At 39.7% G+C, this 16999-nt stretch overlaps 1 protein-coding gene and 1 non-coding gene across 2 annotated transcripts in view; one reads left to right on the forward strand and one right to left on the reverse strand.

The window, feature by feature from the left end:
* Positions 1-16999, reverse strand: part of LOC5578723 (MOXD1 homolog 2) — a 644764-nt gene that overhangs the window by 22459 nt on the left and 605306 nt on the right. The window contains exon 5 of the mRNA XM_021849989.1: positions 272-457. Within this exon, the coding sequence (XP_021705681.1) occupies positions 272-457 (186 nt within the window). The remainder of the gene's footprint in view (positions 1-271; positions 458-16999) is intronic.
* On the forward strand, positions 966-1037 carry Trnaa-ugc. Its single transcript has one exon. It is a non-coding gene; the product is annotated as a tRNA-Ala (tRNA).

Here is a 16999-nt window from a genome sequence, read left to right on the forward strand (position 1 = left end):
TAGCTTAAAATATTTTGTAAATTTAGGTTGATTTTCATGCCCATGTTTGGAGCATCAAAATATACTGAAATGTCACCGATACATCGCTTATTTTTCAATCAAATGCACTTAAAATTTACATGATCATGTAACGTTTAAGCATCTTTGGTTGAAAACTAATCAAAATGTCGTAAAATAGATGAATTTGGTTTATTTTTACTCTATGCCTCAGTTTACATTACATTGGAATTTAAATATTTTTATCTGTGAACGCCCACTAAACCCCACTCACCTCGGACCCGCGCGTCCACGCGGCCGCAATTGAATTGCAGGTCAGCACTGCTCGGTCCACCTTGTAGCAAAGACGGCCAGCTTCGCGGGACAGAATTTCCAGATCCGGTGACGAACCTTGGCATTCGTGCAAAATGATGTAGTTCAGGAAGGGCACACTGGAGGCCGAATCAAACACCGGTTCGTACTGTATTGGAAGAAAAGGTGGACATACAAATGGGAATTAGAGAAAATGGTTGAGTCTATGATGAACATTTTTTTTGAAATATGGCAGCAGCAGGGGTATATTTTTCTTCTTCATTTTGGGACAGAGTCTGATTCTTAGCATAGTGTTCTTATGATTACTCCCACAGTTATTAACTAAGAGCTTTCTTCGCCAATTGATCATGTTTGCATTCGTACATCGTGCGACAAGCACGAAGATACCCACGACGCTTAGATTGGTCTTGCTAGAACTACGTGCTCGGCTGGGATTTGAACCCAGGACTCTTGTATGCTAAATGAGCACTTTACCAACTAAGCTACCCAGCCACTTGGTGACCCAATAACTTAGACGGTTACAAGTTTGGAATTCAAATCTCCACAGATTACGCAGATCCATTTCATAACCCATATCCATTATGCAAAGGATCTGTGTGATCTGTGGGGATTTGAATTCGAAACTTGTAACCGTCTAAGTTAATGGATCACCAAGTGGCTAGGTAGCTTAGCTGGTAAAGCACTCGTCTTGCATACAAGAGTCCTGGGTTCGAATCCCAGCCGAGCATGTAGATTTTTTTCATAATTTCACTCATAATTTATCCATCTTAACCACGCGTAATGAGTTAATTAATTTAATATATTTTTCACTTTTTTATCGCTCTTTCTTTTAATGCCCCTTTTTTATGCTCCAAATTCCAACCTACGCATCCTCTTTTTACGCTCCAAAAATTCCATCTTATGCTTCTGCTTGCCCACGAAAACCTATGTAATATAGGTGTTACTGGAACGGTACCGATGAGGAGATGCCGGAAATCGATGCCCGACGCCGTTCCGGAATAGGGTCCTAAGTTTTTTTAGTGAAAACTTGTTTTAATTTAAAAAGACGAAAGAGCATATTCTAATAACCACTAAAGCATTTTTTCCTGTTTAAATAACGGTTATATCAAATTTGAAATTTAATTTTAAAAATAGGTTCAAAATTGAACCTTGACACTTTAGATCATGTTTGACATTCACCGAGTCGGCAGAAACGCCACAGGGGCTCATCTTTTTTACATTGGGGTTGTTCCTATTTGGAAGGGACACGGAGAACAAAATACACCCAAAATTTCAGAATCAGAAATCAGATAAAAAAATGATTTTTTGTCAAAATTGCATTCAAAAATTGAGTAAACATGTGTTTCTGGCCTAAACTTAACCGTTTGGTACTAAAATTAGGACAGGGCTTCAGGACCTTATTCAAGATGGCGACTCTCGGTTGATGAAAATCACCTGAAGCCCATGCAATACGGGTGTATTTGGAACGGGATTGATGATTGATTGATGAGAAGGCGAAAGTCAATGTCTGACGACATTTTGGAATACAAGATGGCGATTTCCGATTTGTGAAAATCACTTGAAACAAATGCAATATGGATATTTTTCGAACAGGACCGATTAGAAGATGGCGCAATCGATGTCTGACGCCATTTTAAAATCCACGATGGTGACTGCCGGTTTGTGAAAATCACTTGAAACCAGGAAATGTCTGAAAATTCAGTGCTGTGCAAAAAACATGCGTGTCGCACCGAAATTATTTGTGCGTATTCCATTCTATGCGAGTAAACTCAAAGCAAGGTGCAGGAGACAATTTGTTATTGTGCGAGACAAATCTAAGCACAATCTCTACACGCAAAAAAATTGTGCGGTAGAAACTACCATTTTAGGGGGTTAACTTAAGCGCTCGCACCGACAATTTTCAGCAGACCACAAATGCGCATGATTTAACCATGTCTGTAGTCGTAATCAGATTGACGAAAAAGATTTCTGTCAAAAGTACAAGAGAGACGGTGGAATGTACTACAAACATAGTAATTTTCTCTAAAATTCCATGGTAGTTTTAAGAATGGGCGTAGTCAGCTAAAATAGTAATTTTCACCACAGATTTTTTTCCCGTGTACTCTCAATTTCTCAAAATTCACTCTAGGAAAATATCAGCGAGGCATGCTTTAAAGGCGGACAAACTTATTAAGTACTTTGCAAAAACTTATAGGTGGGGATCTTAATGTATTTGGTAAAGTCAGAAACAAAAGCTGGTGATAAATTTTGTTCCTCGTATTTAAGAGTTTTGACAGCCACATATTAGTGACATTAAATCAATGGAATTTTTGACGCGTGTACGAAGCGCAAAGAATGATAAGGAGACAACTCGATACATCGCAGCTCAAATAACATAGAGAGTCAGCACTGCCAGGGTACAATGCATAAAAAATACTCAAGCACTTCTACTTCGAATATAAGGTGCTGTCTCGTAGCAGCGTGTGTAGCACCGAAAGAGATTTGAGTCGCACCCCATCCCTGCTTGAAACTCATGAAATACGGGAATTTTTGGAAGGGTGCCATTCCAAAAATATTTATATCGCATAGGTTCCAAGTGGTTTTTACATACCGGAAGTCACCATCTTTTATTTTAAGGCGCCAGACATCGATTTTCATAACCAACTCATTGTTCCCATTCTAATAAAAGCCATTTTGCATGGGTTATAAGTGATTTTTACAAACGGGAAGTCTCCAGCTTGGAATCAAATATTACCATACATGGGTACATGGGTTCAACTGATTTTCATAAACAGGAAGATGACATATTGGATTCCAAAATGAAGTTAGATTATAGTTTCCGTCATCCCTATTGATACCCTTAGAAAGAACCACGAACAAACGCATAACTCTTTGATAACAAACGATAAACTTTTAACCCGTATAGGCCTGAGTTAAAGCAAAAATACTAAAACCTCCACCACTCAGCGAACAATTAAAGGATTGGAATATTTTTTGTCAGTATACTGGCCCACATATCTAGCTTCTAGAAATGGCCACAGGATCTCGGGAATACTCCTGTAGCCGAAGTTATCGCGCTGGGTCACTGGGTCAAGTCAGGTAGAAGACGGCAATTTTTTGGGACATCCCAAGCTATCTTTATTTATTTCCAATGGAATTAATTTTATTCTGCAAAAATTATCAAGAAGTGATATTCAACATAAAAAATGAATAGTTTTGCATCGTGTAGAGTGTACTTGATGCGGCCACTCGGGCTTAATGTCATGAAGAACCGGCTCTAGATTTGTTAGATATTAAACCGTTTCAAATCTCTAATAGTATAGATCAAAATAAGTGGTTCACTAAAATGCGTTCCCATAAGCTTGACACAGATGTTAAGATACAAATTGTGCACTTTATCATAAATTTGAAGCATCCCTGGGTCCCGAAAATGGTCATTTGTTGGCTCAATCATATGCAGTTAACATAATTGTTCAATTTAATCGATTATCAGAAGGTTTACTTACGCTGGTGCGTTTTTCTTAAAACTCCTTGATAAAGTGGCCATATAATGGCTGATTCGGGAATTTATCTGTGAATTGAAATTTGCCTACCTCCAGGGGCACAGAAGCACAAAACCCTTGTCACACGACCTGATCCAGTGATCCACCGCAATAACTCCGGCCACAGGAACACTCTCGAGATTCTCTGACCACTTTCAGAAACAAGATACGTGTTCGAGTATACTGACAAAAAATAATTGAAATCCGTTAAGTATTTGCTGTTTGCATTCAAAAGAGTTTTAGTAATTTTTCATTCACTCAGGCCTATACGGGTTAATCACCTCTAATTATGTTTACGCTCCTAATTCTAACTCACGCTCCTTATTTTTACGCTCTGAATTCTAACTTTCGCTCTTTTCACGCCCCTCACTGGGGAGCGTAAAAAGAGGTTTGGCTATATTTTCTTGTTTTTATTCATTTTTTATTAAAGAACTTAGTCAATATGATTTTTAAACCAAACAAACTAAAAAAAAAAACTAATGCTTCGTATTACGTTGATTTCATGGTAAGAAAAATACTCGATGTAAAATATGAAATGACGTTAATTTGATGGTGTTTGAACTTAAAAATACGCAATTCTTGTTCTTTAACTTGTTTTAAAAACAAACAAATTATCTTAAGACCCGTGTAAACACATTTGGAATCGGTTGACTTTGACTCTTCATGTGGTTATGGATAACCTTAATTAATTTTATAATCAAATTTAGAAGAAATCATTGTAAACTCTTCAAACCTGAAACTAGTTTTGATTCCATGTTCTACATACTTTTCATAAATTTAATGAAAAAAAATTATGTTACAAATTTCGAAATTGTTCAGAAAATAATAAAGTTATGCAGACGTCACTGAATTTTTGGTTTTGAGAACTTCAAAATATCATCAAATCAAATCAGGCCTTAAAAAGTTGAATTACCTCTCTAAGTGGCAAAGGTTCCTGTGGATTTCGATAATTATACTCAAAACAAATATCTTTATTTATTATGTTGATAAGCTTTGCATAATGGCTGTCGAGAAACTCAATGTTATCTCGAAAGAGATTCTTGTTTCACAAAAATTAAGAAGGATATAATTACATATTCCAGTAGAAGCAACAAACTTTCATTCTTCCAAATGTATGATTCCTGATAATCTAAAAGTATCAATATATAATCTTAGAAATCCAGATAAGTGCTTTTGTAAATATGAAAATAATGAAACATGAAAATGAGAGTATGATAGCAAAGTTAACATGGTCATGATTGATACATGAATTGCAATTCAGCTCGTTCAGTTTTGAGTTTGCAAACAACTCAAATCTCAGCTGAAGTTCTACAAAATAGCTTTTAAGCAATGTTCTACATTCTTTACGTGTCAGCTGTAAACATACGACATTTTCTTTCGCAACATTATTTTCGCTTCATAGGACAGTAGTCAATTGATTCCTCCACATTCATACGCTACCGTCACCTCTCGCACACAGCAGGAGCGGTAGAATGAACATCGAGAAACACAAAAACTGTGGAATAAATGTCGTCTGACACGATGAAATTTTCATATATGATGAATTTTGCATAGATTTCAGAAATGTCCGATCATAAGCAACAACAGTAGTTGATTCTTTCCGTACCGTTTTCTTGTGACACCAACGTGGTCAACTGCATTCAATTGACATTTTTCTTTCGTACGTTCACTTGATCCCTCGTGTAGTGAATGCTGAAGGCAAAGGCTGCCGAATGCCAACAAAAACGTGTCAACTATCGTGATTGCTTACAACTCTGCTAACTGCACGTCAAACAACCTCCAGTTAAAGCTCAGTAACCAGCTTTAGTGGACGGATCATCCGACGGTTGGCCAATACGCTTCACGCCATATTGAACGCTAATTTACAATATCTGAACACTTGAGAAATTCAGACGAATGTTCCTAAAGCACTTCTGCATCGAAATGTTGATCGTCTAAGGTCTAGCATGACGATCAAAGTAATTTGGACTATTTATGATCTCACGTAGATGATTGTGGCACCAAAAGTACGAGAATGCTGTTGAAGCTCTGCCCTATCATGAAACACTAGTTGAACACTGGATTTTCGTGATCAAATCTTGCCGCTTCTGAGCAGTTGATGCTTCCTATGATCCTTTACTGATGTTTTGAATGGATGGCTGTGCTAGGACTCATTTTAAGAAAAAAATGAAAATCTTATTAAAACTTCCATGCAACGCGATGCAAACTACCGTTTCGACTCATATTCCGAACACTTAAGGCCAACAGTGACTTTAAATGCATCTTATAGGCATAATTTAGCAGTTATTTGTGAAAATTTTAATTTCTTCACAAAGTCCAAATGTTAGCTGTTGGGTGTGCCGAAAAAAATGTTTATTTAAACTTGTTTAGTATTGTTTTTACGTGAAAGTATGGGATAACATTTTGATTCAAATGCCGAACACTGTGTTCATTCTGTCTCATATTCCGAACACCTTGACTCAAATTCCGAACAGCATGAATACATCGTGTTCATATGAATAATTTCGCAAATAAAATTATCTGAGCTAGTTTTACTGACCTCAAACTAGAAAATCATCACTACTCCCGAAGTATAAAACAGATTTAAAAGCGTTAAAAATGAATTTCAATTGACTACCATTTCCTCGTTATTTGATGACATATTTCAGTAAAATATTTCAACCAAGTTGTCATACAAAAACCGAGTGTTCGGAATATGAGTCGGTTCGGAATTTGAAACAAAACGGTACATACATCGTGTGGGATCAAAATCTGTAAACCTAAGAAATGAATCTAAATCCGTCCATTTAATAGAAAATGCCTACTATTGGTATGAACTGTACGGATTTCGGTCCCCTACTGAATCACCAAAAAAAAAAGGTACGACTGCAGCGATGAGACCTTCCTTAGCGGAGTGGTTAAAGTCCACGGCTATCAAGCCATGCTGAAGGAGTCTGGGTTCGATTCCCGGTCGGTCCAGGATCTCTCCATAATGGAAATTTCCTTGATTTCCCTGGGCATAGAGTATCATCGTTCCTGCAACATGGATGGCAACTTTGGCAATGAAAGCTCTCAGTTAATAACTATGGAATAGTGCGTTGAACACTACGCTGAGAAGCATGTCCTGTCCCAGTGATGACGTAATGCTAAGAAGACGAAGAATAACGAGTGCAGCGCTGGTTTGCTTTTTGATTTCCATTGATTGATATGTTTAAAATTGCATCATTCGTTTCATTTGATCAATTTTAAATTGCCGTCCATCCATGTTCCCTTGCCAGCTCCGCCACTCAACGATCCAGCCGGGCGGACAGCTCAGCAATTGAGCACTCTTTTTCCCAATTGAAAAAAAATCCACCAGAACACTCGTTCACCCGCTTGCTCACCGTTCGCTCGATTGTGTGCAAGTGTGTCGTCAAGCGCAGATTTAAATCCGATGGAAATCGCATTCTTTGAGGTAGGTCAGTCCATTCAACCGGTACGACAGCGTTCGGTTGCCTGGTACTACCGATGCACTATGGGCCAGAAATCGTAATTTCGCGACAAAATTCCATAAACCTTTTTTTTATTAAGAATCCCTAGATGAACTTTTTATTAAGAATCCTAGATGAAAATCTGGAGACCAGAGTCCAGATTACTGGAGTAATCCTCGAATAGATGTAATGATACATCCCTGAAAAATCCTTGGAGGTATCTCTGAAGGAACTCTTATAGAAGCTGTTCATGAATGTTTCTGGTGCATTGTGTTCCTTTTTGGCCAATTTCATTAATGTGATCTGTGGAGAAATCCCTAGAAACAATTATAATTCTCCTTTGTGATGAATATCTACAAGATTGATTAAAAAAAAATCAGAAAAAAAATACATCGGACTTTCTTACAAGAACTAAAGATTAAAATCCCAGACTTATTCTTTAGAAACTGTTTAGGAGAATTCATTGAGAAATTACTGGAGAACTCTATTGAACTATCCTTTAGAACATACAAGTAGGAGCCTATAGCTCACTATATCGTTTTATTTATAATATTGAATTATTCTGACTTGAAATCTTGATAATTTTGCAAAAATAGGAGTCAAAAGTTATGTTTTATCTAGTCAAGATATACAGAGCTAAGAGTTCTTGAAATTTTGTAGCGAAATTCAAATATCTAGCCCATAGTGCAAAGCACGAAAAAATCAGCAACGAAAAGAGACAGGCAGGGCAGATAAAACAGAACGACAACCGGTCAAAGGCAAACACAGCGCTGCAAAAAATCCCTCGTCGACTATCGTTTTCATTTAATTACATTTTATTTACATTCTCGTGATTTTGCAATTAAAAATATTTAACGGCAAACAAACGAATGAGAATTTTCTGTGCGCTCGCTTTTTCCCTCAATTCGTTTTCCGCGATTGATGGTGACGTTTGCCCCCCAGGTTCGCCTTGACGACGACAGACGAGAGGGAAAGGAGCAGGAAGGTAACTCCGGAATTGTCGTTTTGTGCTCGAGTGGCGGAGATGACGGCGGCAGGGCTACCAGCAGATAATATCACCGGGAGTCACGTGCAGGTTGTGGAGCATTGTTGCAAGTCAAAGACTTCGGCGAAGAGCATTGGCGTAGCTGGACTAGCGTTTTCTAATGTCAAATATGTAATATCCGTCACAATCGATGATTACTGGTCATTGTATTTTTTACTATCTTTAGATCTATCGTTTTGCTTAAAATATTTTTTTTCTCACATTCAATAGCACGAATATTTTCTGGCTCCCCCAACCGGTCCTTGTTACTACGCCAATGCCAGAAGAGTGGATCGCGGTGCTTGCTTATGCGAAACACTGCTGGGACAAAAGAGTGAGGAAACCGGAGCACGGGGAACATTCATCAGTGGGACAAGGTAGTTTTTCTGCGCAAGCAGCCCCGCGAGGTGATCCGGAGGCAGTGCGGAGACAATACGACCATTGAACTGTTCCCGGTGTTGGTTGGGGTAACCTATAATTAAAATGGCAACCTACATATGTGGGCGCATGCATATTGGCGAGGTAAGCCCAAGCCCGCATGGGTAAAAAGTGAGAGAAGCTGGTGGCGCGCCGTTTTGTAACTGCTGCTGCGGCGGGTATCCGATTGTAATCGACCTCAGTCCCGCGACCGACGTTCAAAAGGCGCGCTCCGAGGCATTTCATAGTGTAATGTATTTAAACGAAGCGGTTAACTGCGAAAAAAGCGACTTCTGGATGCTGCATACCGAATGAGAACAATTGTGATCGATTCATCTGTTTAACTGGGTTGCTTGTCTCGATGTCTACGTGGTAGACCTCATTATGGCTCTGTCTTCAGAGTGGCTCCGTTTCATGATCCAAACTTATTTGGTTTCCAAATTAGGTACTGTTTTGTCTCAAATTCCCATCATGACTCATATTCCGAAGAGTGGCGATTCGGAAGGTAAGAATTAATATTTTCACAACTTTTCAATTTAGAGAATATGAATCATAGAAAGATTGACCATCCTATGAATAAAATTGACAGGATATCCTGAAAATTGCAATAATAAGTTGGGTGTCCAGAATATGAGGCATGTTCGGAATTGGAGACAAATTTTTAGTGTTATATGAAATGTTTTGGAGCATTGAACGTCCGTAAAATGAAAAATAAGCATTTTATCAGTCATATAGAGCGTCTGTACCAGTGATAGAGGCAATAATAACGGATTGAGGAATAAAAAATCGCCAAAAAATAACGGAAGGTCTTTATGACTGAATACGACATTCGAAAGGTATCCTATTCTATTTCACGTCAAAATAATCTTAGAATGATAGAATCTTTGAATCTACTAAAAAATCATTTCTTCTATTGCTGGAACATGTTCCACTATTTGCTAACTTGTGTTCCTATAATAGTGGTTTTTAATAGCTATTTCCTGACATCCAAGATTTTTTTATACACAATCATACTATTTGAACAGGGGCCATGTTAGAAAAATACAAACAAAAATTCAAATTGCCAATAACAAGCTTAAAACCGCACTACCACTATTATTGGTACACACACTACCACTGGATCAGCCACCCTTATAACATTATGTTTGTGAAAACGTCAATGAATATTGGAGAGGGGGCTCTAATCTGCAGTAAGACGCTACAAAGTCGCGATGCTATCACAAGAGCACTGGACGGCACTGACGTCCATTTTCCGGATTCTCGTGGTCATCTGCTTTGCATCCTTGGCCAGTAAATTATTTCTGTATACGAGGTTGCGATGGATCTTCTTCGTGAACAATGATCGACGCATCTTCGCGATCCACCATTCGCCAAAATTCATTTTTCATTTTTGCGTCACGAAGAGCATCGCAAAAAGCGAACGGATGCAATGCCGAAGAAGCAAAATGAACACACCGATAAGTGGTTCGCGAAGCCTTCCCATTCATAGGATTCATTTATCCACGCGCTGTTCATTCTCGTGATTCATTGCAAGGTTGCTTCTTCTCGTAAAGTCAAGCAAACACTCCACGCTAAGCCAGCTCCACGCAGCGCATGTGTTAAAACTACACAGAATGAGGCAACAAATGCAGAACTGGCTGACTGAGTGAAAATTCTGTGTAGGTCGCACTCATTCTGTGAGTTCAGGTATTCGGCTGTGCGGGGATCGATGAAAACAGAACTGTCAATGATCTCCCGCGCGGCAGCAAACAGTTGGTCGTAGGTAAGATGGTACGTTTTCTGGGATTTTTTCCAGCGAAAAGCCGTAAGATGGTCGCAAATGCGAAAGTTTTTCCCCATTTGCTTCCGCTTCGGCTATTTAAATGAAAAAATCTCTGAAAAAATTTAAAATTGGAATGTTTTTTTTTATGTTTTCAGAAGCAGTACAAAAATAGAAGCGAATTCCGCATTCGAAGCGTTCCTCCTCTGTGCGCATTTCGTTCATTCAGTTTTGTTTACCAACGTTTGCACAAAACTTTTTGCACAGAATCTGAGCTGCACGAAAAGAGGCCAATTTTGTGCGCTCGGCACTCATTTTTTAGCGGAGCAAGTTTAGCGTGATTGTTGCGAGCCCGCATGAAGATGATCGAAGTGAATATTTTCCTGTTCTTCGCGAAGATCAGGCAGCGTGGATCGTACCGTTCACATAATGCAGCCCACAGACGCTCAGACGGTTTGACCAACATTGACTCCGCCCCCAAGTTAGTCAAACCGACTTATGTTGATACAACCGTTTGACCAACTGTCAAGGTTGGTTGCAGCAACACGATAGTTCTTCGCATGTTTTTAGACTTGCCGAGAGTCTAGTGAATATATGATTGTTATTTTTTCGAATGCTGTGGCTGTGGAGGATAATCTTTTCGCGATTTTCTGGCAATAATCGCAGTAAGAAAGGGAAGAACTTTCAACATTTAAGTACCGGAAGAAATAAATATTTAAGAGAAATTCCAGTTATAACATAATAAGCTCTTCCTGGGATTCTACCACGAATTTTATCAATAATTCCTTTAGAAATTTATCCACAGATTCAACCAGAAATTCCTCCGGTGAACGTTTTTTAGGTATACTTTCAGGTGGAATTTTTCCAAGGATTCCTTTAGAGGTTCCTCTACAAATTATTGTGGATTTCAACCACTGATTCCTTCAAAGATCTGTCCAAAAAATCCCAAGGAGTTTCTTCAGGGCTAACTCCAAGGCTGCCTCCTAGAATTCCACCAGATTGTTATAACAATTTTTTCAAAGATTTCTTCAGAATTTCTCTAGAAGTTAGTTCCAAGGATTCCATCACGCGTTACCCAGGAATCACATCAGGAATTCTTTCAGATACTTCTCAATGGATTTCTCAAAAAATCATCACCAGGAATTCCCCCAAGGATTTTACCAGGACTTTTTTAAGGGCTTGCTCCTAGGACTCCTCCTCCTCAAATTCCTCAAGGAGTTACATCAGAAAACCCACCAGGAATTTCTTCAGCGATTCTTTCTAGCAATTTTCAACAGATGTCTCCAGGGATCCAAACAAATACTTCCCAAGAGATTTCTCCAGTGGTTCATCCAATGAATTCCACCAAAAAATCCTCCAAAGATTCATTTAAGAATTCCTCCAGCGAAACTTCAAGCATTTCTATACAGATCATACCCACAATTTATCCAAGGATTCATCAAGTTCCTCCAAGGATTCCACCAACAATTCCTCTAAGAATTTCATCAGAAAGCCTTCAAAGATTTCAAGAAAAATACTGCAAAAAAAAAATCATCAAAACTTGATCAGCAGGAATTCCTTTAAAGATATCACTTGTATTTTTTTGAGAGGATTCCCCAAGTTATCCTTCGGTTTTCCTCTAGAGAATCTTCAATAAATTCTTTTATAATCTCCACCAGTGTTTCCTCCATAGATTCTTCCTTGTATTTCTGAAGGGACCCTACGAGGCATTCGTCCTGGGATTTCTGCAGGAATTACTTCAATTATCTAATATAAATTTCTCCGAGGATTCCTAACGGAATTTATCAATCAATTCCAACCAGTATTTCTTGAAGGATTTTTTCCAAAGAGTTTACCAGGAATTACCTTAGAGAATCTTTCAGAAACTCCTTCAGGGATTACTTTAAAAGTTCTTCCAGAAATATACTAAGGAATCTCTCCAGGAAACACTCTAAGAATTAATCTATAGATTTCTTTGGTGATACCTCCAAGAATTTCTAGAGATATATCTCTATGGATTTTTCTTTAGAGATGAAAAAAAATCTTTTAGAACTACTTTAGGGATTCATCCTGAGGCATTTAGAGAAATGTGTTGTTTGAAACTCTGAGTTAATACCAGTTAACTTCCTGGAGGAATTAATGATAATCCTGAAGCACAATCCTAATAACACCTTTGAAGTATTTTATGGTTGAACTTCTGGTGAAACTCTGGTAGATTTTTCTGGAGGTAATTCTAGCGAAACTCTGGTGATATTCCCAGTGTTAACGCTAGAAGAACTCCTTGTGAAATTCCTTAAAAAAATTCGCTCGCGAAAAATTACAGGTGATATAATTAGGGAAAATACTGTTGAAGTACCTGAAGGAATTACTAGTGAAATAGGAAATTCGGTATCGGATAGTTGGAGTTCATCTTGGTGGCATCCACGAAGGAACCTCCCAGAGGAATTCTTAAAGGAATTCCTGTTTTGAATCCCAGGAGGACTTCCTGATGGAGTCACTGGATGATATATCGGTAGATTCCCAAATTACAGGTAAAACTATTATAATAAATTTCTTGTAATATCGCTGCAGGGTTCCTGAAAACCCCCAAGAATCCCTGGAGTTTTTCCACGAGAAGTTCCTTGGAAAATCCGGAGAAATCCCTTGAGGATTTCCGGGATTGATTTCTTAAGGAAATCCGGGAGGAGCCCCATGATGAATTCCGCGAGGAATCCTTTGATAAATTCCGGAAGGAATCTCTTGAGTAACGCCGGTAATGGAATACTTATAAGAAATTTCTGATAAAATCCCTGGAGGAAATCCTGGTAATCTTTGGTGGCTGCTTGGGCCCGTCAGGAGTTAATCATCAATATTAACCTCCTTTTCCCGAGCAGCCTAGATAGCCGCGTAGTGTCGGTAGCGGTTGTTTCAACTGGCTAAGAATTAACACTACTGACTGCCTGTTCCGGTGGTAAAAGTCCACCTCACAGGTGACCCCTAATTTATGGTGTGATGCGTACCGTGCCTAAGAATGAATGGTTAGGGGGGTCTAAATAAAACCTAACCGCAAACGGAGCCTGTGGGGTACCAGGGCGCCCTCCACAGTATTGAGTCCTTCCTGTGCTACCCGGAGCAATGGTGCAGGTGACCTTGTGTTTCTCCGAGATAATCGGCTGCCCTTCTTCAGTCTCTATCTTGAGGCTTAATAAGGGTGGGATTATGAATATGTTGACATTTAATTTAAATTTTCACCTATATGGATTCGCATTATGCGTTTTACACAGTGTATTCTGTGCTCTTTCGCCTTTGGCGACTTTAAATAGATACCGATCTGGTTTTTTCGTTGCTGGTCTTTTTCGTGCTGAGATTGCAAAAAGCTTAATCCTGCCTAGTTTGGGTAGTGGCTACGGTTAGGTTAGCTCAGATCAATCTTCAGCATAAAAGAACAGCAACGATCAATCTTTGCAGACTCATGCAAAATGGTGCAGCCCAAGTGGCGCTAGTTCAAGAACCCAACTTTCGTAGAGGGAACTTCTATCTAGGTAACCTTGTGGACCCAGTTTTTGCTACTTTTAGCAAGCTTGAAATGGCAAACTCGCGCTCCATGCCTCGCGCATGCGTGCTCGTTAATAAAGCAATCGTTGCTACACTCATTTCTGAGTTAACTACCAGAGATGTATGTGCTGTCACAATCGATGTTTCTGTTGGTGACCTCAACAGGAAATACGTCTATTGTTCGGTATATTTACCACATGATGAACCATCCCCAACGGATGACTTCAAACGAGTTGTCGTACACTGCGTAACAAAAGGCCTTCCGCTGATTGTGGGCAGTGATGCCAATGCTCATCACATCATCTGGGGCAGCTCGGATATCAATTTGAGAGGCTCCAGTCTGATGGAATACTTAAGTAGTACAGACCTTGGATTACTTAACATAGGCAATCGCCCAACCTTCATGGTTTCTAATAGAGAAGAAGTGTTAGACATAACGCTCTGCTCGAATAGAATCAGTCACGAGTTGACGAATTGGCATGTATCAGATGAGGAATCATTATCTGATCATCGCTACATCTTCTTTGAACATTCAAATGTAACTGCGCAGACTTTGCGTTTTAGGAATCCCCGGTCAACAAACTGGGAACTCTACATTGAATTGGTTGCGACCAAATTTCATGGATATTCTCCGTCCATTGAAAATCCAAGTGATCTGGATGATGCCGTTGATACTACAACATCCTACATTATGGAAGCTTTTGAAGAAGCATGTCCTCTGCGGTCTGTAAAGACTACAAGAGGGACCCCATGGTGGAATTCCGATCTGACTAGACTCAGGAAACAATGTAGAAGGAGTTGGAACAGACGCCGTTCAGCTGGATCAGAGTCGTTCAAGTCAGCTCGCAAGGCTTACAAGAAGGCTCTTCGTTCTGCTGAACGATCCGGCTGGAAAAACCTTTGTACAAATGTTTTCAGTTTGAGTGAAGTCAGTCGGTTGAACAAAATTCTTGCAAAATCTAAGGATTTCCAAGTGAACGAAATTCGCTTACCTAATGGTGACTTTACTTCTTCCGATGAAGAAGTTTTAGAATGTTTATTCAATACACACTTCCCCGGATGTGTGGACATAGCATCTACGGATGAACCAAATGTCTTTTCATGTAGTTACGAGTCTCTGGCCTCGGCTCGCAGTATCGTAACTACTGAATCGATTCAATGGGCACTTAATAGTTTTGCTCCTTTCAAATCTCCAGGAGCGGATGGGATTTATCCTGTTCTGCTCCAAAAGGGATTTGAGTCTATCAAACATGTTTTGAAAAAGCTACTTGTAAGCAGTTTTGCTACCGGGTACATTACATTTTCATGTGAATCAACATGCTTACCAATCTGGAAAGTCCACTGTGACTCTTTTACACAAAGTTGTATACGATATCGAGAAAGCATTCGCTCAGAAGCAATCCTGCTTGGGTGTTTTCTTGGATATTGAGGGTGCTTTTGATAACGTGTCTTTCGATGCCATATTGGAAGCCGCACGAAACCATGGGCTACCTACAATGATTACCAATTGGATGCATCAAATGCTCAAAAACCGACATCTCTTCTCGACATTGCGTCAAGCAGCGATTCGAAAATTGAGTGTTTGCGGATGCCCCCAAGGGGGAGTCTTGTCACCACTTTTATGGAATCTCGTAGCAGATACGCTATTGAGGCAACTCAATAATTGCGGTTTTCCAACTTATGGATTTGCCGACGACTATCTAGCTCTGATAGTTGGTATGTGCATAAGCACCCTATTCGACCTGATGCAAAGTGCTCTTCAGGTAGTCGAGAGTTGGTGTCGCCAATATGGCCTTTCGGTTAACCCGAATAAAACATCTATTGTTCTTTTTACGGAAAGACGAAACCGCGATGGAATTCGACCTTTACGTCTTTTTGGCACTGAGATTAATGTGACTGATCAAGTAAAGTATGTCGGAGTCATTCTAGATTCCAAACTTTTATGGACAGCTCACATTGATTTCAGAGTCAAAAAAGCTTGTATGGCCTTCGGTCAATGCCGGCGAACCTTTGGTAAAACTTGGGGCCTCAAACCCAAATATATCAAATGGATTTACACAACAGTTGTTCGACCAATATTGGCATATGGATGTCTTGTGTGGTGGCAAAAGGGCGAAGTGAGAACAATCCAATCAAAATTGGGCCATCTCCAAAGGATGTGCTTGATGGCGATGTCTGGTGCGTTCTCTACAACTCCCACAGCAGCGCTCGAGGCCCTTTTCGACGTTGCGCCACTACACATATATCTTAAACAAGAAGCACTTTCTTGCTCTTACCGTTTATGGGTACTGGATCTACTGGAGAAAAATCCAGTGAATCGTAGATCTACACACACTTCGTTGTTTCCACTTTTGGTGAATTGGGACAAAATTGTCCCTGCTCCAAGTGATCTCACAATTGCTTGTAACTTTCCTTACAGGACATTTACCACACAATTCCCTTCACGGGAAGAGTGGACGTCTGGCTATTTGGAAAGAAGTATATCAAACAATATAGTATGTTACACTGATGGCTCCCTTCTTGAAGGTAGAGCTGGTGCAGGAGTATATTCTCGTGAGCTAAGGCTGAATCAGTTTTACTCACTTGGTAGGAACTGCACCGTTTTTCAGGCGGAAATATTTGCTCTTATGTGTGGAGTGCAATCAGCACTTCAACAGCGCGTAATGGGTAAAGTCATATACTTCTGTTCAGATAGTCAGGCTGCTATAAAAGCTCTCGCTTCGGCCAACTCAAGGTCGAAGCTTGTTATCGCATGTCGAACTCAAATTGAGGAACTGAATTCAGTCAACTCTGTAAACCTTGTATGGGTACCTGGCCATTCTTCCATCGTTGGAAATGAATTGGCTGATGAGCTAGCTCGCGATGGAGCATCGCATGACTTCATTGGCCCTGAGCCGGCTATTCCAATTTCGAAGTGCTGGGTGAAGCTTCAGATAAACTCTTGGGCGGCAACTCAGCACAAGCAATATTGGAATAGTTTGGAGTCGTGTCGTCAAACAAAATTGTA

Source organism: Aedes aegypti, chromosome 3 (genome assembly GCF_002204515.2).
Source record: "Aedes aegypti strain LVP_AGWG chromosome 3, AaegL5.0 Primary Assembly, whole genome shotgun sequence".
In the NCBI taxonomy this organism is placed as follows: domain Eukaryota; kingdom Metazoa; phylum Arthropoda; class Insecta; order Diptera; family Culicidae; genus Aedes; species Aedes aegypti.